The sequence below is a fragment of the Pristiophorus japonicus genome, chromosome 7 (assembly GCF_044704955.1).
Source record: "Pristiophorus japonicus isolate sPriJap1 chromosome 7, sPriJap1.hap1, whole genome shotgun sequence".
Lineage (NCBI taxonomy): Eukaryota > Metazoa > Chordata > Chondrichthyes > Pristiophoridae > Pristiophorus > Pristiophorus japonicus.
Window position 1 is genome coordinate 168,286,415 of NC_091983.1, and position 23,994 is coordinate 168,310,408.

At 44.4% G+C, this 23,994-nt stretch overlaps 1 protein-coding gene across 1 annotated transcript; it reads right to left on the reverse strand.

Annotated features, from left to right (window-relative positions):
- Positions 1-16,682: 16,682 nt before the first annotated feature.
- Positions 16,683-20,692, reverse strand: pnrc1 (proline-rich nuclear receptor coactivator 1). The gene is given in 3 exon segments (XM_070885551.1): positions 16,683-19,142; positions 19,906-20,228; positions 20,231-20,692. Coding segments are annotated over 3 exon segments (867 nt in total). The 5' UTR covers positions 20,310-20,692; the 3' UTR covers positions 16,683-18,677.
- Between the last annotated feature and the right edge of the window lie 3,302 nt (positions 20,693-23,994).

Genomic DNA, 23,994 nt, shown 5'->3' on the forward strand with positions numbered 1-23,994 from the left:
CATGGATAAGGGTTTCAGCAGATGAGCTGAGACAGGGGTGGAGTCGGTTGATGTTATGTAGATGGAACTAGGTGGTCTTCGTGATAGTGCGGATATGTGGTTGGAAGCTCACCTCAGTCAAATACGACACCAAGGTTGCGAAGGGTCTGGTTCCGCTTCGGAGAGGAATGGAGTCAGTGACTAGGGAATGGAATTTCTGGCGGGGACCAAAGACAATGGCTTCGGTCTTCCTAATATTTAGTTGGAGGAAATTTCTGACGGGCAATTTGAGTGCAGTCGATGAGCCCTTGGACATTGAGGAAGCCTGCAATGTGTACTAAGCCCAATGGTGTTCTGCTTTTCTTGGTCCATCAGGAAGGCAATGTAACTGTTTTTCCTGGAGTAGAAAGCCACGGTCACCTCCCTGATGCAGCAGTGCACAGCGATCTGGAAAATGCCAGCTGCTGCATGCAGCCTGGACCAATCTATGGCATAAACGTCGAAGGGCATGCTGACCTTGACACCAACAAGCAACGCTCTCCATGCCCTGGTTGAGGCTCCAGCAGGTGACAGCAAGTGGCTCCTTTACAGCCACCTTCTTGAAGCACAGATGCCTCACATACTGCTTTTCGGCCAGGTTGAGAAAAGAAGAATATTCCCTGCAGATCAGATGGGAAGGGCCTCTTTCAATACACTTCTTGCTCTTCTCCCAGCATTCTGTTTTGCTGTTCCCCTCTTCCTCCAGCCATAACAGACCACCATGAATGAAACATTGCCAAGGCAGACAATGTTCCCAGCACCAGAAAAATGTTCCCAGAACTCAAGTCAATAGTAGAATAGAGAAAATAGCTAGAAAAAGGCCAGAAGTTGACCAGCGATCTAACAGGACAAAACAAGAACTAATGGAGAAGATGGGTTCTTTACATAACACTCTTGTAGGGTCCCTGTTGACTGTTAGCATCATGATTTGCTGGGTTTGTTTATCACATGGCGAGTCAGGTGTTGAAGCCAATCAATTTCACAAAAGTGACTTCCAACTGCATAGGACCCTTATTTTAATATTATGAGGTTTTGAATACTTCCGAGGATGTCTAATCCAATATATTGTGCATGTCTGCCCGCCCGTGTATTGGACTCTTAGGTGCTCGTTTCCACCTGAAAATGGGCACGGTATGATCCAATATCATGGCCAGTGTTTTAATAATGAATTACTCTCAGCAAATTTGTAATTAGGGTAGGTCGATAAAGATTTCCCCCTCCACCTCACCAATTCAATTAACTGATGCAATAGGTATAAATGTGATGAATTTTAGGGGCAAAACATTCAGAAAGAACTCCAATAGTCGCTTATAGTCCCAGAGACGAGAGCTCACTATGTTTGGCCAGCAAACTAGTTATCGATTAAGAGGAGAAGAATTGGTGAGCTGCTCTGACTTAATGTGTTGATCTACAAACAGTTGCACAGAAGAAACTTTATTCTGTATAGTATTAGCAACCCAAGAGTGCAATATACAAGGAAAAATGAAACATTTCATTCATTAAAACAACACTCACGGTAAAAAGGCAAATTTACAGAACAAATGTGAATGCAGGAGCTATCCAGGGAAAGAACTTGAAGTCAAAGCCCCGATGTTTTTGCAAGTACAGGAACATTTGGGCTACACGCACCCATGGGAAGGTCTAGCCTTGCTGAATTTTGTAAGACAAGCCTCTCCCCTTACTTTCAATAGGCTCACTGTACAGGGATATCAGGTCAGCAGCACAGCTGGCTGGGAATAATTAAACCCAGCCAGGGAGCAGCTCTTAAAAGCTTGTTGCTGACCCTTAAAGGGGAGACAGGCAAGAAAACTATTTTTCCAGATACAGGTGGCTGTAAGGCAAAATGTGGGAAAAACTTCCTCCTTCACTGATGATGAATTGGAAGTTCCTGCAGAGAGTGCAGCAAAGGGAGATTGCTCTTTTTTGGAGAAGACAGGTGAAAGTAGAATGGAGGGAGGTGGTTGGAAGAGTGATTGCAATCGTCTGGATCTATTGGACTTGGGACCAAATGAAGAGGTTTTCTAATATCCAGAGAAATGCCATTGCAAGTATACTCTCCTTTGCAAAAGGCAGAAGTGCAGATAGGAAATCGTGAAAGGCAAGAAAGCCAAAAAGATGGAAAGAAGAGAGACAGACCTAGAGAAATAACAAAGAGGATAAGCCAGATAGATTGCATACTGTGAGTTACCATGCGCAGCAGTAAGGGAGAATAAGACATTATGGAAGATGGGATGCCTGATTTCTCCAGGCTATTATTACCTAATTTAAATACCTGCACCCAAAAATCTTCCAACAAACAACTTTGGAAATGTGGGCTGTTGCAAGTGACAGGGATACACGGTAGGTGGGGAACAATCCAGGCTTTCTCCTCCAAATAAACATACTGGCTTAATAAACTGATTTAAAATTGTGAAAAATCAGAGAACCAATGGACAAAAATTTCATTTTGTGACAATGCCTCTGACAAAAATCCATTTTATCGTATAGAATCATACAGCACAGGAGGCCATTCAGTTCCGTGACTATTCCAGCTTTCCCCATAGCCCTGCGAATGTTTCCTTTAAGTATATAGTCAATTCCTATTTGAAAGTTATTATTGAATCTACTTCCACCACCCTTTCAGGCAGTGCATTTCAGATTGTAACAACTCGCTGCATAAATAATCCTCATTTCCACCCCTGGATTTTTTGCCAATTATTTTAAATCTGTGTCCTCTGGTTACCAACCCTCCTGCCAGTGGAAACAGTTTCTCTCACTGTCTATCAAAACCTCTCAATTTTGAACACTTCTACTAAATATCCCCTTAACCTTCTCTGTTCTAAGGGGAGCAATCCTAGCTTCTCCAATCTCTCCATATAACTGAAGTCCCTCATCCCTGATATCATTCTAGTATATCTCCTCTGCACACTTTCCAAAGCCTTGACATTTTTCCTGAAGTGCAGTGCTTAGAATTGGACACAATACTCCAGCTGAGGCCTATTTATGAGGATCCCATAGGTATTTTTAACAGCCTTCTTGACTTAACCTGCCTCCTTCAAAGATTTGTGTATGTGAACCCCCGTGTCTCTGTTCCTGCACCCCTGTAACATTGCACCACTTAGTTTATATTGCCTCTATTCACCCTTTCTTCCATAATGCATCACTTCACACTTCTCTGCATTAAATTTCATCTGCCATGTGTCTGCCCATTTCACCAGTCTGTCCTCCTATTGTCATCCTGTAAGAAAGGAATCCAGTACCTTTATCCAGCATGCTTTGGGAAAATAGGACAACTTGGACAGCAAAGGCTCATGGGGGTGTTGATGACTAAAAAGTACAAGCGCAACAGCTGGAAAGCAACTTAAAGGGAAGAAGAGAGGTTTAGCATATAATCTGCTTCAAGGTCTCCTCAGTAAGTGAAACATTTTGTGACGGCCTTGGGATCATAAGCATCCCTTGTCCTAGTGGGTGAGATCATCATAGCTCCAGACCCAGATTGTCAGAGATAAGATTAAAAATTAGGAAACGATCTCTCGAACATAGAATGGTATTGCAGAATGGCCGCAAGGGGGATGGATAAATGTACAAGACATGCAGAAAAACCCAGAATAAGTAAGGAAAGCTGAGCTCCCAGTTAGATAGATAGACTTATCAGGGCGATTTGTGATGCCAGTGCCATTGATAGGAGAAAGATTTGCATCCTGGGCAGATATTGCGATTGTACTGTTTATATCGGTAATGTTACATTTATGTTTTAGTATATTACTTGTAATTGGTAGTAACATTTATATTCAAATAAGTTAATAAAACTATCTGCATCGAGTTCAATGGCAGAACTCTTCATTTAATCAATAACTAGTAGGCAAGTAAGATTAAACCTCAACTCACTATTTACTACATTTCTAAGCTTTGTGTCATCTGTAAATTTTGAACTGATGCCCCCATGCCCATGTTTAGGTCATCAATATGTATCAAAGAGCTGTTTTCTCACTACCAACCCCTGGGGGACACTACTGTATACTTCCATCCAGTCTGAAAAATAACCAGTCATCTTTACTCTCTTCTTTCTGTCTCAGTCAATTTTGTATCCATGCTGCCACTGCCCCTTTAATCCTAATTTTTGCCAATTTTTTGAACAATCTATTTTAGGGCACTTTTGTCAAATCTCATGACATTAAGCAACTAGCTAAAATATAGTCACAGAAGCAGTAAACCTTCACATTCAAGGAATATTCCTGAGTTCTGACAACAGTATTAAACAATTGTGACAACAACTTACATTTCTGTAGTGCATTTAATGTAACAAAATGTCCCAAAGCGCTTAACAAGAGCAGTATCAATAAAAACATTTTTGACACCAAGCCACAAGAGAGATCAGGACAGATGAACAAATGCTTGATCAAAGAGGTAGGTTTCAAGGAGCATCTTAAAGAAGGAGAGGTAGAGAGTGTAAGATTTCTGAATCTCTCTGGGCTTATATTTGACAGTGAGACGATTCGTTCAAAACAATTGGAAGGCTTATTAAACACATACACATTAGCAACACTGATGAGTTATCTTAAAAAGACACACACATGCACATTACCAACAGTTGTCACTCATGTTATAACAGAGCTACAATGAGGTTATAATAACAAGTGATATACGTTACGTCCCTTTTGCTGGCTGGTTTGGACACACAGCTTGCTGTTTTAGCTGGTCTTCAGGGATTTTTTTTTTTTTTTAAATTCGTAGCCAATCGTTCCAATTCTTTGTCAAATCACAAACGCCAGAGGTCACCTTGCACACATCAAGGATCACTCTGCGCCAATGCTCTTAGCCAAAAGGCCTAGAGCCACTGCACTGTTCCTGGAAGTACTGCAATACCAGGTTCGTGCCATGGAGGTGGATGGGTCAGGCCCCCCACACACCTCCGTGGAGGTGGATGGGTCAAGCCACCCCACCCTTAGCTGGTCTTCAGGGATGTCTCATGCCGTGTGTCCAAGAGAGAGAAGAGAGGAGAGAAAAGTTTCTGGCTTGTGTTTTTTATATTCCTCAAGGCCATTGCCCTCAGAAAGCCTTCTGGTTGGATCTTGGCTCCAGGTCAGCTCCTTATTGGCTCTCCTCACACATGTGGCTGTCTGGTCTGGCTCAGCCATCCCTGATTAGTTTAAATGGCTTTCCAATACACAAAACCCATGCAGCAGCTCTGGGGCTTTCATTTTGTTTCTTACAAAACTTAGTCCATGCTGGCAATCTGTGGGCTTCCATTTTATCTCAACACAAACAGGCCTTTCTGTTAATCTACACTTTTGACATTTATGCACACACAGAATCAATGAATAAACACTTTTATTCTTACAAGAGACAGAGGTTTAGAGAGGAAATTCCAGAGCTTAGGGCCAAGGCAGCTGAACGGACGGCTGCCAATGGTGGAGCGATTAAAATCGGGGATGTGCAAGAGGCCAGAATTGGAGGAGCAGAGAGATCTCGAGGACTTGTAGGGCTGGGGGAGGTTACAGTGATAGGGAGGGTCTAGGCCATGGAGGGATTTGAAAACAAGGATGAGGATTTTAAAATTGAGCATTGTTGGACCGGGAGCAAGTGTAGGTCAGCAAGCACAGGGATGATGGGTGAACGAGACTTGGAGCGCGTTAAGCTACAGGCAGCAGAGTTCTGGATGATCACAAGTTGATCAAGTGAAAAAGGAGAACTGCTCTGAAAGGTGGAGTTAAGAAGGATCAATCTCAGAAGGAAATAAAAACATTGGTGGACATGTGGATAACAACCAGAGTACATTTCATTTTATTGAGACACCTAATACTGGGGAAGGGGGTGCAAGTGTGATAACTTTCAATGGTCATATCAGGAAATGTGCATCAACAGGAAGATGAAAGATTGGAATGGAGGGAGCAGGAGTGGAGATGTATATATAGATTTGTTTTAAAGGTGGAAGTGCAGGTAGAAAATGCCATAAAAATGGGATTATGGGTTTATATTGGGGCATTGAAAATAAAAGCAAAGAGGTAATATTGAATTTGCTCAAGATGTTACTCCACAGTTGGAGTATTGTGTGCAGGTCTACAAATCACATTATAGGAAGGCATTTGAACCAATAGATATACAGTGAAGATTCACTAGAAATATACTGAAGATTATAGTTATGAAAAAGGACTTGAACATTTTATTCAGTGGATCACAAGATTATGGAGGTTCCAATTAAGGCTTTCCAATTATAGGAATTATAGATTGTTTCTACTTGTAGTAACAAGAGGCATTAACTAAAGATTCCCACTAGAACATGAGAGAAAGAGACCACCATTCAAAAGGGATTTTAATAGCGATACAAAAATGTAAAAGGAGACAGGGAAGGTGTGGGAAATTAGATTAGATAGCTCGAGTAAAGGAATTAGCACTGGCATAATGGGCTTTCTCTGTGCTGTAAGTTCTATGATCATCTGTTGAACTACTGAGCGATACAGTCTAAGGTCCCTGGCTTGTCTGGTTAGTGCCTTTGCTGCAAACTGACTAAAATTAACCTCAGTATCCTTAGGATAGGGAAGAGTGTCAGCCAGGGACCTGGACCTGATCACTATCAAGTGACCTCTGCTTGAAGTGAACAATATACAACAGCAATAATAACTTGCATTTATATATATAGTATCTTTAATGTAGTAAAATCTCCCAAAGTACTTCACAGAAGCATAATCAGACATTTGTGAACCAGAAGACACACATTAAAGGTGATTAGCAAAAGAACTAGAACATGAGGAAAATCTTTGTTTTTAAACTCAGCCAATTGTTGTGATCTGGAATGTATTGCCTGAAAGGGTGGTGGAATCAGATTTAATAGTAACTTCAAAAAGAGAAATGGATAAATACTTGAAGGGAAAAAAGTTAGAGAGCTATGGGGAAAGAACAGGGGAGTGAGGCTAATTGGATAGCTCTATCAAACAGCCGGCACAGGCACAATGGACTGAATGGCCTCCTTTTGTGCTGTATCGTTGTATATTTCTCAATGAGAACAGGATCAGGCTGCTAGAGGAATAGAATTGAAAAGAGAAGTTATGATAAATTTGCATAGAACCTTGGTGAGATCACACTTAATACTGTGCACAGTTCTGGTCTCCATATTACAAAAAATATATAAAGGCACTGCAGGTGTGCAAAAAAGATTTACATGGATGATACCAGAAATGGAAGATTATGGCTATCGGAAAAGATTGAACATGCTGGGATTCTTTTCTCTAGAAAAGAAATGGCCAAGTGATGACCTAATAGAGGTCTTTAAAATTATAAAGGGATTTGATAGGGTAAACATAGAAACATAGAAAATAGGTGCAGGAGTAGGCCATTCGGCCCTTCGAGCCTGCACCACCATTCAATAAGATCATGGCTGAGCATTCACCCCAGTACCCCTTTCCTGCTTTCTCTCCATACCCTTGATCCCTTTAGCCGTAAGGGCCATATCTAACTCCCTCTTGAATATATCCAATGAACTGGCATCAACAACTCTGTGCGGTAGGGAATTTCACACTCTCTGAGTGACGAAGTTTCTCCTCATCTCAATCCTAAATGGCTTACCCCTTATCTTTAGACTGTGTCCCCTGGTTCTGGACTTCACCAACATCGGGAACATTCTTCCTGCATCTAACCTGTCCAGTCCCGTCAGAATGTTATATGTTTCTATGAGATCCCCTCTCATCCTTCTAAACTCCAATGAATAAAGGCCCAGTTGATCCAGTCTCTCCTCATATGTCAGTCCAGCCATCCCGGGAATCAGTCTGGTGAACCTTCGCTGCACTCCCTCAATAGCAAGAACGTCCTTCCTCAGATTAGGAGACCAAAACTGAACACAATATTCCAGGTGAGGCCTCACCAAAGCCCTGTACAACTGCAGTAAGATCTCCCTGTTCCTTTACTCAAATCCCCTAGCTATGAAGGCCAACAAACCATTTGCCTTCTTCACTGCCTGCTGTACCTGCATGCCAACTTTCAATGACTGATGTACCATGATACCCAGGTCTCGTTACACCAACTTAAGAGAAGATGTTTCCATTTGTGGGGAGCCCAAAACTAGGTGCCATTAATATAAGATAGTCATTAATAAATCCAATAAGGAAATACTTCGTGACCCAGATTGGTTAGAATGTAGAACTGGCTACCACATGGAGTAGTTGAGGCGAATAGCATAGATGCATTTAGGGGAAGCTAGACAAGTGCATGAGGGAGAAAGGAATAGAAGGATATGCTGATAGAATTAGATGAAATAAAGTGAGGAGCCTCACGTGGAGCATAAACACCGGAATAGACCACTTGGACCGAGTGGCATGTTTCTGTGCTATAAATTCTATGTAATACTGCATGATGTCCCACATAATCTACCAACACTCAATGTTTAGGTTCACAGGAAGAATGCTGATTCAGGCAAGCTATGAGAAAGTTCAAGCACCCATGGAACCATAATTCAGCACTCTGGAGAGAGAGAGAAAATTAGGAAGAAGTGAAAAAAAATTAAATACTGCAGGATCTAAGTTGTCCACTTAGGATGTAATAGCCTGGTGATAGCTCCTTTTTGATGTGAGGAAGCACCAGGCCCCTTTCCACTTGTATGTAGGTATACAGACCTGAATCTATTTAAAGGATTTTTCTTCAAATGAGACAGAATTTTTGTACAGAAAGTTGCTGTGAGCAAATTAACTGCTGCGTTTTCCTACATTAAAAAATGGACACGCTTATTTGTACTGCAAAAATGGTCACCATGCACGTAATAAAGGAACGGCAATAGTCATGGGCGATTTTAACCATATTGATTGGACAAAGCAAATTGGCCAGGGTAGCCTTGAGGAGGAGTTCATAGAGTGTATCCAGGATAGTTTCCTTGAACAGTACGTTGAGGAACCAACCAGGGAGCAGGCTATCTTAGATCTGGTACTGTGTAACTTCTGAAGAAGCTTTTAAACAATGTGGAGGAACTTTCAAGAATTATTTTCTTTAAAAAATGTTATTAAGGAATTGAATACTGTACCCCAATCTAACTAGAAAATAGTTTGGTGTGTTTTATTAACATCATTTTCAGTAATTAGAAACTGGGATACTCATGACTCGCCCGGCGAGCAGGTATGCCTCCGACCAGGCGGCCGAGACATCACCCACCCCCACTCCTGTGGCGGGCCTACATCTCTCCAGCGGCGGGCTCTCATCCCTCCAGCGGAGGGCTTACATCCCTCTCCTCGTCGATGGCTGGACCTCTCCTTCCCCACTGGTGACCTGTCTCTTCTACTGGTGAGCATCATGGCTATGATTCTTCCCCCTCCCACTCCTTGCTGACCTCCTACTCGGAACTCCAGCGGACAACTGACCTTCCAAATGCCTGCCCCAACCAAGCCTCGGGCCACCTACCATTAAGGCGCTACTCGGCGCCGAGCTTGCGGCCAACACCTCGTCGTAGGCAATTAGGCTCATACAGCAGTGCCTGGTCTCCAGTCGTCTTGGACCCCCTTGCCACTGGACCAAGACCTTACTCAGCTAAGCCCGTGTGGTGGCCAGTGTGCAACGGCCACTCCACATTAAAAGAATTCACACACAGGCGTCTTCCAGTCCGTTAACATGAAGTTCGGGACCTGGAACGTCAGGACCCTCATGGACAACTGCAACTACGACAGGCCGGAATGCCGCACCACCATAGTTGCCCGGGAACATAGGCGCTTTGGCATCGACATCGCCGCCCTAAGCGAGACCTGATGGGCTGGAGAAGGCCAGCTCAAGGAACAAGGTGGAGGTTACACCTTTTTCTGGAAAGGGAAACCAGAGGAAGAACGGCGCCTTCACGGAGTCGGCTTTGCCATCAAATATGAGCTGGTCGACCACCTCAAAGACTCCCCCTGCGGGGTTAACGAACGCCTCATGACTCTTCAACTCACCCTATCCCGGAACCAATGCGCCACAATCATCAGTGCGTACACCTCAACACTCGATGAAACGGATGAGACCAAAGAGAGTTTTGATTCCAACCTTGAAACATCCCTGTCCCGCGTTACCGCGGGCGACAAACTGATCCTCCTAGGTGACTTCAACGCCAGGGTCGGCAAAGACACAGCCCTCCGGATAGGAGTGATTGGCAGAGAGGGAGTAGGGAAAGCTAACTCCAGCAGTACCCTATTCCTGACAAAATGTCTAGAACATGAACTCCTCATCATCAACACCCTGTTCCGCCAGAGGGACAAATACAAGGCATCGTGGCAACACCCTCGCTCCAAACACTGGCACCCGCTCGACTATGTCATCGTCCGAGCCAGGGATCGCAAGGATGTGCGCATCACCCACGCCACGACAGGAGCTGACGACTGCTGGATGGACCACCGCCTAATCCGATCCATCATCGACATTAACATAGCCCCAAAGTGGAGGAGACAGCAGAAGCAGTGCCGCAAAAAGTTAATGCCGGGGCACTAAGAGAGCCCTATACAGTCACAGCTAACCTGGTGTGCCTTGATGACCCTCAGATGCTGAATGCCCACACCTCTTGGTCTGCCCTCCAGGTCTCCATAACCAGTGCCTGCGAAGAGATGCTCGGTCACTCAACCAGGAAACACCAGGACTGGTTTGATGAGAATGACCAGAAGATCCAAGAACTAATAGATCGCAAGTGCAGAGCATTTCTGAGACTCAAGCAACAACCCAACTCGGGAGCAGCAAAGCAACATTACTGGCAGCTCAAGGCTGAGGTCCAACAAAAAACCTGTAACCTAAAGAACAGGTGGTGGATGGAGAAAGCGCAGGAGATACAACAACTGGCCGACAGCCATGATGTGCGAGGATTCTCCATCGCAGTCAAGGCCACCGACGATCCAAACTCCCAAGGCCCCACCGCACTGCTGGCCAAGAACAGGAAAACACTCATCAAGGACACTGAGGCAGTCATGGCCCGCTGGAAGGAGCACTTAGAAAATCTTCTCAACCGAGACTCTGCCTTTGACTCGAGTGTTCTCGACTCCATCCCGCAGCATGCGACCCGTCACCATCTCAGTGAAACCCCAATGCTGCACGAGGTAAGCAAAGCCATAAGACAGCTCAAGAACAACAAGACTACGGAAGCGGATGGAATCCCTGCTGAGGCACTAAAGTATGGCAGAGAGGCACAGTTGGCGCGGATACATGACCTCATCTCTCTCATCTGGAGGGAGGAGAGCATGCCGGGAGGTCTCAGAGATGCAGTGATCGTGACCATCTTTAAAAAGGGGGACAAGTCCAACTGCGGCAATTACAAGGGAATCTCCCTATCAGCCACTGGGAAAGTTGTCGCTAGAGTCCTCCTCAACCGTCTTCTCCGTGTGGCCGAGGAGCTCCTCCTGGAGTCACAGTGGGGATTTCGTCCCCTATGGGGCACAACAGACATGATCTTTGCAGTGTGACAGCTGCAGGAAAAATGCAGGGAGCAGCACCAGCCCTTATACATGGCTTTTTTTTGACCTTACAAAGGCCTTTGACACTGTCAACTGCGAGGGTCTATGGAGCGTCCTCCTCCGTTTCGGATACCCCCAAAAGTTTGTCAACATCCTTCGCCTGCTCCACGACGACATGCAGGCCATGATCCTTACCAACGGATCCATTACAGACCCAATCCACATCCGGGCCGGGTCAAACAGGCCCTCTTCTCAATCTTCCTCACTGCCATGCTCCACCTCACAGTCAAAAAGCTCCCCAATGGAATGGAACTAAACTACAGAATCAGTGGGAAGCTGTTTAACCTTCGCCGCCTCCAGGCCAGGTCCAGGATCACCCCAACCTCTGTCGTTGAGCTACAGTAGGCGGACGACGCCTGCGCCTGTGCACATTCTGAGGCTGAACTCCAGAACATAGTCGACATATTTACTGAGGCATACAAAAGCATGGACCTTACGCTAAACATCCGTAAGACAAAGGCACTCCATCAGCCTGTCCCTGCTGCACAGCACTGTCCCCCCCCAGTCATCAAGATCCACGGTGCGGCCCTCGACAACGTGGACCATTTCCTATACCTCGGGAATCTCTCATCAACAAAAGCAGACATTGTTGAGGAGATTCAACACCACCCCCAGTGCGCCAGTGCAGCCTTCGGCCGCCTGAGGAAAAAAGTGTTTGAAGATCAGGCCCTTAAATCTACCACCAAGGTCAGGCTCTACAGGGCTGTAGTAATACCCGCCCTCCTGTATGGCTCAGAGGCATGGACCATGTACAGTAGACATCTCAAGTCGCTGGAGATATCACCAACGATGTCTCTGCAAGATCCTACAAATCCCCGGAGGACAGGCACACCAACATCAGTGTCCTCGTCCAGGCTAACATCCCCAGCATTGAAACACTGACCACACTCGATCAGCTCCGCTGGGCAGGCCACATAGTTCGCATACCAGACACGAGACTCCCAAAGCAAGTGCTTTATGCGGAGCTCCTTCACGGCAAACGAGCCAAAGGTGGGCAGCGGAAACATTACAAGGACACCCTCAAAGCCTCCCTAATAAAGTGCGACATCCCCACTGACACCTGGGAGTCCCTGGTTAAAGACCGCCCTAAGTGAAGGAAGTGCATCCGGCAGGGCACTGAGCACTTCGAGTCTCAACGCTGAGAGCATGCAGAAATCAAGCGCAGACAGCAGAAAGAGCGTGCGGCAAATCAGTCCCACCCACCCCTTCCCTCAATGACTGTCTGTCCCACCTGTGACAGAGTCTGTGGCTCTCGTATTGGACTGTTCAGCCACCGAAGAACTCACTTCAGGAGTGGAAACAAGTTTTCCTCGATTCTGAGGGACTGCCTATGATGATGACTGTGTAATGAGACAGGAGTAATAAATGATCTCCCAGTAAAGGATCCTTCAGGAAAGATTGACTATAACATGGTTGAATTTCAAATTCAGTTGGAGGATGAGAAAGTTGCATCTCAAACCAGTGTCCTAAGCTTAAATAAAGGAGACTACAAAGGTATGAGGGCAGAGGTGGCTAAAGTGGACTGGGAAAATAGATTAAAGTATGGGACAGTTGATAAGCAGTGGCAGACATTTAAGGAGATATTTCATAACTCACAACAAAATATATCCCAATGAGAAGGAAAGACTAAGAGAAAGGATAGCCACCTGTGGCTAACTAAGAAAATAAGGGATGGTATCAAATTGAAAAGAAGGGCATACAATGTGGCCAAGACTTGAGAGGCCAGAGGATTTGGGAAACTTTTAAAAGCCAGCAAAGAACAATTAAGAAATGATAAAGAGAGAGAAGATAGATGATGAAAGTAAACTAGCACGAAATATAAAAAGATAGTTTCTACAGGCACATAAAAAGGAAAAGAGTGACTAAAGTAAATGTTGGTCCCCTAGAGGATGAGACTGGGAAATTAATAATGGAGAACAGAGAAATGGCAGAGACATTGAACAAATATTTTGTATCGGTCCTTATGGTAGAAGACACAAAAAACATCCCAATAGTGGATAATCAAGGGGTGAAAGGGAGGGATAATCTTAATACAATCACGATCACTAAAGTAGTAATATTAGACAAACTAATGGGACTAAGGGCAGACAAGTCCCCTGGACCTGATGACTTGCATTTTAGAGTCTTAAAAGAAGTGGCTGCAGAGATAGTGGATGCAATGGTTGTAATCTACCAAAATTCCCTGGATTCTGGGATGGTCCCAGCGGATTGGAAAACTGCAAATGTAACGCCCCTATTTAAAAAAGGAGGTAGATAAAAAGCAGGAAACTATAGACCAGTTAGCCCAACATCTGTCATTGGGAAAATGCTGGAGTCCATTATTAAGGAAGCAGTAGCGGGACATTTGGAAAAGCATAATACAGTCAAGTAGAGTCAGCATGGTTTTATGAAAGAGAAATCATGATTGACAAATTTGCTGGAGCTCTTTGAGGATGTAACGAGCAGGGTGGATAAGGGGGAACCAGTGGACGTGGTGTATTTGGATTTCCAGAAAGCATTCGATAAGGTGCCACATAAAATGTTATTGCACAAGATGAAAGTTCACAGGGTTGTGGGTAATATATTACCATGGATAGAGGAATTGGCTAACTAACAGAAAGTCAGGATAAATGGGTCATTTTCTGGTTGGCAAACAGTAACTAGTGGGTGCCACAGGAATCGATGCTGGGGGGCATCAACTATTTACAATCTATATTAATGACTTGGATGAAGGGACCGAGTGTAATGTAGCCAAGTTTACTGACGATACAAAGGTGAGTGGGAAAGCAAATTGCGAGGAGGACACAAGAAATCTGCAAAGGGATATCGACAGGCTCAGTGAGTGGGCAAACATTTAGCAGATGGAGTATAATGTGGGTAAATGTGAAGTTATCAACTTTGGCAGAAAAAAATAGAAAATCAAATTATAATTTAAAGGGAGAAAAATTGCAAAGTGCTGCAGTACAGAGGGACTAGGCTGATTCCAGAGATGAGGGGGTTACCTTATGATGATAGATTGAGTAGACTGGGTCTTTACTCGTTGGGAGTTCAGAAGGATGAGGGGTGATCTTATAGAAACATTTAAAATAATGAAAGGGATAGACAAGATAGAGGCAGAGAGGTTGTTTCCACTGGTCGGGGAGACTAGAACTAGGGGGCACAGCCTCAAAATACGGGGGAGCCAATTTAAAACCGAGTTGAAAAGGAATTTCTTCTCCCAGAGGGTTGTGAATCTGTGGAATTCTCTGCCCAAGGAAGCAGTTGAGGCTAGCTCATTGAATGTATTCAAGTCTCATATAGATAGATTTTTAGCCAATAAGGGAATTCAGGGTTATGGGGAGTGGGCAGGTAAGTGGAGCTGAGTCCACGGCCAGATCAGCCATGATCTTTTTGAATGGCGGAGCAGGCTCGAGGGTCTAGATGGCCTACTCCTGTTCCTAATTCTTATGTTCTTATGTACGACCTGGGGGTCCTTGTGCATGAAACAGAAAGAGTGAGTATGCAGGTACAGCAAGTAATCAGGAAGGCAAATGGAATGTTGGCCTTTATTACAAGGGGGGAATAGAGTATAAAATCAGAGAGGTCCTGCTACAACTGTACAGGATATTGGTGAGGCCACACCTGGAGTACTGCATACAGTTTTGGTCTCCGTATTTAAGGAAGGATATACTTGCATTGGAGGCTGTTCAGAGAAGGTTCACTAGGTTGATTCCAGAGATGAAGGGGTTGACATGAAGATAGGTTGAGTAGGTTCGACCTATATTCATTGGAGTTCAGAAGAATGAGAGCTGATCATATCGAAACATAAGATAATGAGGGGGCTCGTCAAGGTGGATGCAGAGAGGATATTTTCACTCATAGGGAAAACTAAACAAGGGGACATAGTTTCAGAAGAAGGGATGAGGAGGAATTTCTTCTCTCAAAGGGTTGTAAATTTATGGAATTCTCTGCTCCAGAGAGCTAGGTCATTGAATATATTTAAGGCAGAGAGAGACAGATTTTTGAGCGATGAGGGAATAAAAAGTTATGGAGAGGGGGCAGCAAAGTGGAGCTGAGTCCATGGTCAGATCAGCCTGGCAGAGCAGGCTCAAGGGGCCAAGTGGCCTAATCTTGCTCCTATTCCTTATGTTCTTATGCTCCATTCTTTGTCTATAATCAGTCCCCTTGGAGGATAAGCTACACCCTGAAGTTTCATTGGAATGTGCAACTAGGACTGCTGAGTGGTCTCACTGATTTTGCAAATTGTAACTCGATCCACTTTGATTTTCTGAAGAGGACAGAGCTCCCCAGAAAACAGCAAGGGCCAGCCAAAGTGCCTTGCCCCAGCACAAGTGCATCCCCCACCCCGCCAGATGGGGCATTGTGTACAGATTGTTAACAGTTTTATTGGGTATGAAGTGAATCGTGACTTCCGGATATCATCCACTCCAACGATGTTCCTTGTAGGGGGTTGGAAGAACGTGATCCATCTTCCCTCACTCCCGTCTGATCTTCCCCCATCTGTGTCGCTCCTCCCTCCCCCCTGGCCTCTCTCCCAGCCTAAGCGGGCGAAGGGAGTCAGGGCAGGGGGCTGAGCGGGCAAAGGGAGTCGGGGCCTCAGCGGAGTCTCGAGCCTCAGGTCCTGCTTCTTTGCACCACGTGGAGGGAATGATTCGGTGCCAGGAGGAGGTGGAGCTTGACAGATGCAGCATGGGGGGGGGGGGGGCTTGACAGACGCAAAAAATGCAGCACAAATAGTTAGCGTTAAATAATACTTCATTGGTTTTGAAGCACTTTGGGAAGTCCAGAAGAAGTTATACACAGATGGGAGTCAACCATCTTCACAAGGGGAAAGGGTAGATAATAACTGTTTTTCACCATAGAGGTCTAGAAGTGATCTCATGTAGAAAGGACTTTCTTCAGGAGTTTTAAGGAGACACATCCCAACATCATTCACAAATTCATGAAAAATACCTTAAAGTAACACTTCATTTGGCAAAGATACATAAAGGAAATAAACTAACTATTCGTCCCTCCCATCTATAAAGGTCCATAATCAGAATTTCAGAATAATTACTTATCAATTTGACATGTTTGAACAGAGACGAGTTATGTTTTCTGTGCTTCATCATGACAGCACAAGACCATTGTGGGAGAGAAGGGAAGAGAGAAAGAATCAGAGACTGATCCAGCCTCACCACTGTGTGTTATTGGAAACAGGATCATAAAATAGCAAACATAATTTTTACACTAAATGGAACGTGTTGAAAATAAACAAGACAGTTATCAGGGAGACCAATTACATTTTATTTTTGAGTTTTGAAATTTGCCAAATTGTAGGAATGGTACAAGAGGAACAGTTAACAAAGGTTGCAGCAAAATATCTTTACTTTAAGGATGCTAGCATTTCTTCTGGTAAATACCACTTTTACATGCTAACATACTTCTCAAATCGAAAGCATCATTCCTCTTAACAACCAGGCAATGCTGTGTTGTTTTGTTAAAGCCACTGGTAAATAATTGATGACTTGCATAGGGATAAAAGAAAATGTATTACCATCTCTATTCCATTTTTGAATTTATGCGTTTGACCATTCGGTATAATTACTATTTCCAGTGTTATTACAGAACTGGACTTGAGTAGTGTCAACAATTTTATAAACCATTTTCCGGTGCACGATGTACTCTTTCAAAGATTGATAGTACTCAAAAGCTGATGAGATGGTATTTAAGTGGTACTGGTGTATCCCACACAATACATGAGACCCAAAATGAAGACACAGGATCAATTATTTCCCTCATACGAGAAGTATTAACATCTCCTTACTTTGCTTTTACCCGAGCTATTAGAACTAGCATTCTAGTTATGTGATAACATTTTAATGGATAAAGTGACTGAAGGGAGAGAATTTTAGGAACTTTTTAGAAGCAACTGTACTTCAGATAGTTACCAATTATTTTTGTATACATTCAGCAGAGATACTGCTAAGAGCTCTTCCACAATTTATGGCAATTCACAGCTGGATGGACCAGTACCTGCCAATGTTTTATCAATTAACCATGTAAAAGATTAAATGATGTTGTATTATAGACTCAGACCATGAAGATGAAAAGATTTTAAGGAGGTGTTTGAAATAGCTCTGTAAATATGCAGAAATTGTTGTTTACTGTAAACAGCTCAGTTTGGATGAGCAATACTAAAAAAATAAAATTACATTAAACAGGGAATGCCACCTTTTATGTTCTCAATAAAGATTGGAATGTCATTACTCATCTGAGAAGGTAATATGGGTTTTTTAAATTAGTCGAAGAATGCATTTTTTACAGAAGTAGGAAACGCTCATTGGTCCAGGCCAATAAGCAATCCAAGAAAGTACCCACAAAGGAACTGCTACATATTGGCCACAATACAACCATACATTACAAAAGCAGAATAGAACGTCAAGCGGATTTTGTTACCACTTCTAAAAGTGGGAATTTTGGACGAGCTGACAAATATCAGATGTACAACAATAACATGTTGCTTTTTAGGCAATGATTTGGGCAAACTGGTGATGGAAATTTTCAAAGATAAAAAAAAGTTTAGCAATGGTATTATAGATTTAACAGGCCCCACAAAATTTGAGTATTAATTGTGAGTTATTCAATTTACTAACAGACCAAACTGTGGAATACTTTGCTCTCTTTCCCTCCGGGCAGAGCTTTAGTTAAATTCGGTGACAGACTTTAAAATTATTCACATTATATATGTAACACCCATTAAGATGAAAGTATCCTTCAGTAGTGCAGATAAAAGCAGTATTTGAATCATTCTGTCTTTGCCCATAGATTTTTGTGTCTCAAAAAATACATTGCAAATTGGCAAACATCTTTACAAGGGGTTACATAACTCGACAGTCACTGTTTCTTGCATTCACAGAGGATATATAACTTTGAATACTCGAGCTTTTAACTTGAGTTTTCCCCTTTTATATATAAAATATAAAATTTAACTCTGCCCACCAACTGGTACAGGGCAACAATTCTCATATGAAACTATAATTCCTTTCTTTGAAATTGAGTATATGAAAATATACAAATAATTACATGGTTTATATTAATATACACAATCCCATTTCATTACTTGCACCACTTGTACAGTATATGGTTATTCCAAAAGCACAATGAGAAATTTACAATATAGTCTAAAATGCAGGACCATCTGCTGCAACAAATTGAATCTTGAATGAAACATTCTTAATTACATCAATGCTTAAGCAAACCTGAACTGTTCTTGAATTATGCATTAACTTTTAGCAAAGTCTTTAAGTGGACAGTCATTATTTCCTTACTCTCATCAGGATTTGCAGCATGCGCTCCTACCCAGTGACTGGGCGGCTTAGGTAGAACACTGGGAGACGGTGGCTCACTAAACTTTGGCCCAGCATAGTTCTGATCTCCTTGAAGGCTCAGTACAGACATCAGACCAACTTTCCTTAATTTTAGATTCTTGCAGTGGTTTCCAGAAATAATCGGCTTTTCCCCCTCTTTTTTGAGAATGTTGCAGCGTTCAAGAGAGGAAGCATTCTGGCTATGGTTATTTTCATTTCTTTTTATTGAGGTTTTTTTCATCGGTAGGTTACGCTTGTTCCTTTTCTTGGTGGTATTTAAGGGCTGGCAGTACTCTTCTGTTTTATTTACACTATACATGAATTGTGTGTGGGGAGCGATTTTATCAGATCTTCCCATGTTCGCTTTTATCATCTAAGACATAAAGGGAAAAAAATGAAATGAAATCGGCTACATTGCACATTAAACCTCAACTTGACTAAAAGGGATAAAGCCTCAAAGACTTTGTGAAGTATTTCAAGATATTACATGTACAGTATATAACCAATGCGTGATCTTTGCCCGCGTCGAAAGCAGCTAATCTACTCGTACTACTGTATGCCCCGAGAGATCCACACCCAATAGTCTTCCATCTGAAGCTGGCCAGTCCGGCATGCACTGAAGACTTAGCACCTTTTTGACAGAAATTAGCTCCCATTGTAATATACATGACCTCTCCACCCTCCCGTGCCCAGACTAACGCGGGGTGTGCCGCTGGATAGCCAATTCGCGCGAACAAAAACTCCCTGTAAACAGGAAGCACCTGCATTAATCCCCCCCCAGACGGGTCACCGGGGTAACTGCTGCTCTTGGTTGACAGACAGAGCGCGGTGATTGGCTGACTAGTGGCCCCCCGGGGGGGGGGGGGGGGTGCACGCACACACCCAACCGCTTCCGAACAGCCGCACCATTTAAAGCGGCCGCTCCGCGGGGCCCACCCCCGGATCGGCTGCGGTGCAATAAAAGTCCGAGAGTCCGCTCTGCACCACAAACAGGTGCGAGCCGGGGAACGCAAGCGGCGAGGATTCCACATTCAAAAAAAACATCCAACGGGCAACCCTCTGTGGGCGCCGTCTCTCTCCTCGCCGCAGAGTGACACCCACCCGGGCCGACACCGTCCAACCCCAAGCCTCTTTACCTTCCCCTCTTCGGCTGCGGCTGAAGAGATGGCGGTGCAGGCCGCCACTGATGGCGTCTTCGGCCCGGTCGACATGCCGCTGACCCCACTCCGGGAGTTCGACTGCTGCGCCCGAGAGTGTGGCGGGTGCGTGTGTCTCTGCGCGGCGGTGGACGAGCAGCGGATCTTCCAGCCCCGGCTCACCGCTGTCTTGACCTGATGGACGTGGTGTTGGTGATGATGGAGCGGGTGCTGGCGGTTACCGGTGGCGCTCTTGGCGCCGCTGCAGGCGCTGACGGGGACAGGTCCGGCCGTCGGACCGGGCAGAGGTAACGGGTGCATCGCCTCCTCCGCTTTCGACTGCCGGCTACAATTCCAAGACGAGCATCGGAGGTGCGATGGCCAGCGGCGGAGGCGGTCACCATGCAACGCAAGACCCCGGTCCGTCCGTCCGAAATATCTCAGGGGGGTGGGAGGGGAACTCGTCGCCTTTCGCCGTCGGTAAAAAGAAAGTTTCAAAGTGCGGAGGCGGAAAATGGCGGCTGCGGCCCGACTGAAGCGACTTCCTGCGATTGTTTGCTCACTCGCAGCCTCCTCGCTCCGGTACCCTCAAAAAAAAAATCGCCGGCTTAGTGGGTGCCTTTATGAACGTATCGAGGACAACGGGCCAATTCCTATTTACAAGACACGATGAAGGACGGCTGTCCACCGACTGTCCTGCTCGCTTCTCTCCTGACAACAGAGCAGGGGAGTCGCTGCGCGGCCGCAGGACCTTACAGCTCACGCTCCACTCACACGGCGCCGACCAATCGCAGCGCTCGGCTGCCCGCACCACGTGACCTTTTCCCCTGGGCCCCTAGCAACCGTGATGTCATCGGTCCGAGTACAGAGAGTGGGGGAGGGAGAAGCGAAACTGGCCCCGAGGCAACAATCAACCAGTGTTGTTGCAGATTTATTGTATTTTTAATTTATTGCTTTCGCGCCGAACCCTGGGGGATGATCTGTGGATGTTTTTTTAAGTAGTGTGTTTTTTTAATCTATTTGTTTGTACGTCCTGTCATCGTGTTGGCGGTTTGGATTGAAGAGCTAGGGTTGATCACGTCATGGGACTTTCCGACCGCAGGAGCAGTGTTGTCAGTGGAATGAACTTCCTGAAAGTTTGGGTCGTCACAGCGAAACTTGACTAACTCCGGGATTCAGGCTGAGTGACGTCTTCAACTTCCGTTGTAGCGTGGAATTTCCCAGAACAGTCGGGAATATACGGATTAATCGCCTGTTAATATGCAATTATTTTCGACAAACTAGAACCAACCATCATAGACAGTCGCTCGAATTGAGGGTGACTTGCTTCCACATCAAAAAGTTTCAATGAAGGAACTAAAAATTCCAGGTCCCGAACTAAATCTTGAAGGGTGGAAGATGCCTGTGCGTGGATTTTTTTAATGTGTGGTGATCAAGCAAGTGTTAAAGGATTGTAGGAGCGAAAACCTTAATCAGGGGAAAAGTAATTTGGTAAAATTAGAACATTAAAGCAAGAAAGGCTGAGAGAAAGGTTTAATGCGTTCATGGTAGAATAGCTGAATCCCACATTCCAGCAATTAGGTTGATATACAGAACAACAGGTCTCACAAGGGCTAGGACTAAGGTCAGAGAAATTCTCTGAGGAGATAACACTTCTATGAGCACCCACAAGATTTATGTAGACAGCTTACAGAAATAATGAGCTTGAGGCCACCATGTTCCAGTCACACGAGATAACAGAAACAAGGCCCCTTTGAAATGAAATAGCCAGATGGATCTGTCAAGGACACAATCTGAGAGCTAGCCTGGGAACATGTTCACAGAAATGTAACACACAACTTATAGGGGGGCTTTTCCTTAGCAACAGTGGCCATGACTGAATGTACCAATGAAATCATCAGAAATTACTGTAACCAATGTATTAATTGCAGGTGGGTGGGGCCTGGTGGCAAATAACCAATGGAACATTTCCCCGCATAGTTTCATCATTTTGACTGTATTTCGACTTTATAAAATGTAACTGCGCAGTCTGTCCCACAAGACCGGTGATTGGAGCACTCAGTAGAGGTACTGATTCAACCGGTTCTCCCCTGATTAATCAGGTTTTAATAAACAATTCTTTTCTCTATATATGAACCTTTTGTGTAGATTGTTATTTTTATGTGGATCTGTGGAATTCGCTGCCTCAGAGAGCTGTGGAAGCTGGGACATTGAATAAATTTAAGACAGAAATGGACAGTTTCTTAAATGATAAAGGAATAAGGGGTTATGGAGAGCGGGCAGGGAAGTGGACCTGAGTCTATGATTGGATCAGCCATGATCATATTAAATGGCAGAGCAGGCTCGAGGGGCTGTATGGTCTACTCCTGCTCCTATTTCTTATGTTCTTATAACTGAAGTCTTTCATCTGTGGTACCATTCTAGTAAATCTCTTCTGCATCCTCCTCTAAGGCCTTGACATCCTTCCCAAAGTTTGGTGCCCAGAATTGGCCATAATATTCAAGCTGCAGTCTAACCAGTGTTTTATAAAGGTTTAGCAAATCTTTCTTGTTTTTGTACTCTATACCTCTGTTTATAAAGCCAAAGATCCCGTATGTCTTTTTAACAGCCTTGTCATAACGCCCTGTCACCTTTAAAGACTTCTGTACATACATCCCCAGGCCTCTCTGTTCCGTTAAAATTGTACCATTTAGTTTATACTGCTTCTCCTCATTCTTCCTTTCAAAATGCATCACTTCACACTTCTCTGCATTAAATTTCAGATGCTATTTGTCTGCCTATTTCACCAGTCTGTCTATGTTCCCTTGAAGTCTGTTCCTATCCTCCTCACTGTTTTCTACATTTCCAAGTTTTGTGTCATTTGAAAACTTAGATATTTTGCCTTCTATACCCAAATCCAGGGCAGTATTATATTTCAAAAAGTGTTGTGGCTCTAATACTGACCCTTGGGGGACACCACTGTATACTTCCCTTCAGTCTGATAAACAACCATTCACCACTAACTACTCTATGCATTCTATCTTTTAGCCAATTTCATATCCATGCTGCCATTGCCCCTTTAATTCCACGGCTTTGATTTTGCTACAAATCAATTATGTGGCACTTTAATGAACGCCTTTTGAAAGTTCATATGAACATCAACTGCACTATCTTCACCAACCTCCTCCGTTATTTTATCGAAGAACTCAATCAAGTTTGTCAGACATGATTTGCCTTCAACAAATCCATTTTGACTATCATTTATCAACCCATGTATAACTTTACATCCTGGTACTGTAGTGAATCTGCGCTGAATCCTTCCAAGGCAATATATCTTTCGTGAGGTTCAGTGCCTAAAACTGAACACAGTACCTCAGGAGGGGTCCAACTACAACTGAATTCCATCCCTCTTAAGATTTCATTAGCCTTTTTGCTACTTTTTGTACCTATGTGATCTGGCCAGGATGCAGATTGGCACATAAAGCAAAATGAAAAGCATAGACCTCTAACTGCTGACCAGGGTTGCACTGTTGTTGTTTGGTAAATCGATCTCTACCTTGTGCAGGCTGAACGCCAACTCTCTGACATCTCCAACCTCTCCCTGGACCATGACCCCACTGCCGAACATCAAGCCATTCGTTTTCAAGACTGTCACTGACCTCATCTCCTCTGGAGATCATCCCTCCAGTGCCTCTAATCTCATAGTTCCCCAACCCCGCACAGCCCGCTTCGACCTCCTTCCTGAGCTCCACAAAACAGGACCGCCTCGGTAGACCATCGTTTCAGCCTGTTCTTGCCCCACGGAAATGATTTTTTCCTACCTTGACTTTTTTTCTCCCCTTGTCCAGTCTCTTTCCACCTACATCCATGACACCTCTGACGCTCTCCACCACTTTTCCAGTTTCCTGCCCCTAACCATCTCCTTTTCACCATGGACGTCCAATCCCTCAAACTCCATCCCCCACCACGATGGCCTGAGGGCGCTCCGCTTCCTCCTTGAACAGAGGCCTAAGCAGTCCCCATTCACCACTACCCTCCTCCACCTGACTGAACTTGTTCTCACATTGAACAACTTCTCCTTTTGACTCTACTCAATTCCTCCAAATAAAA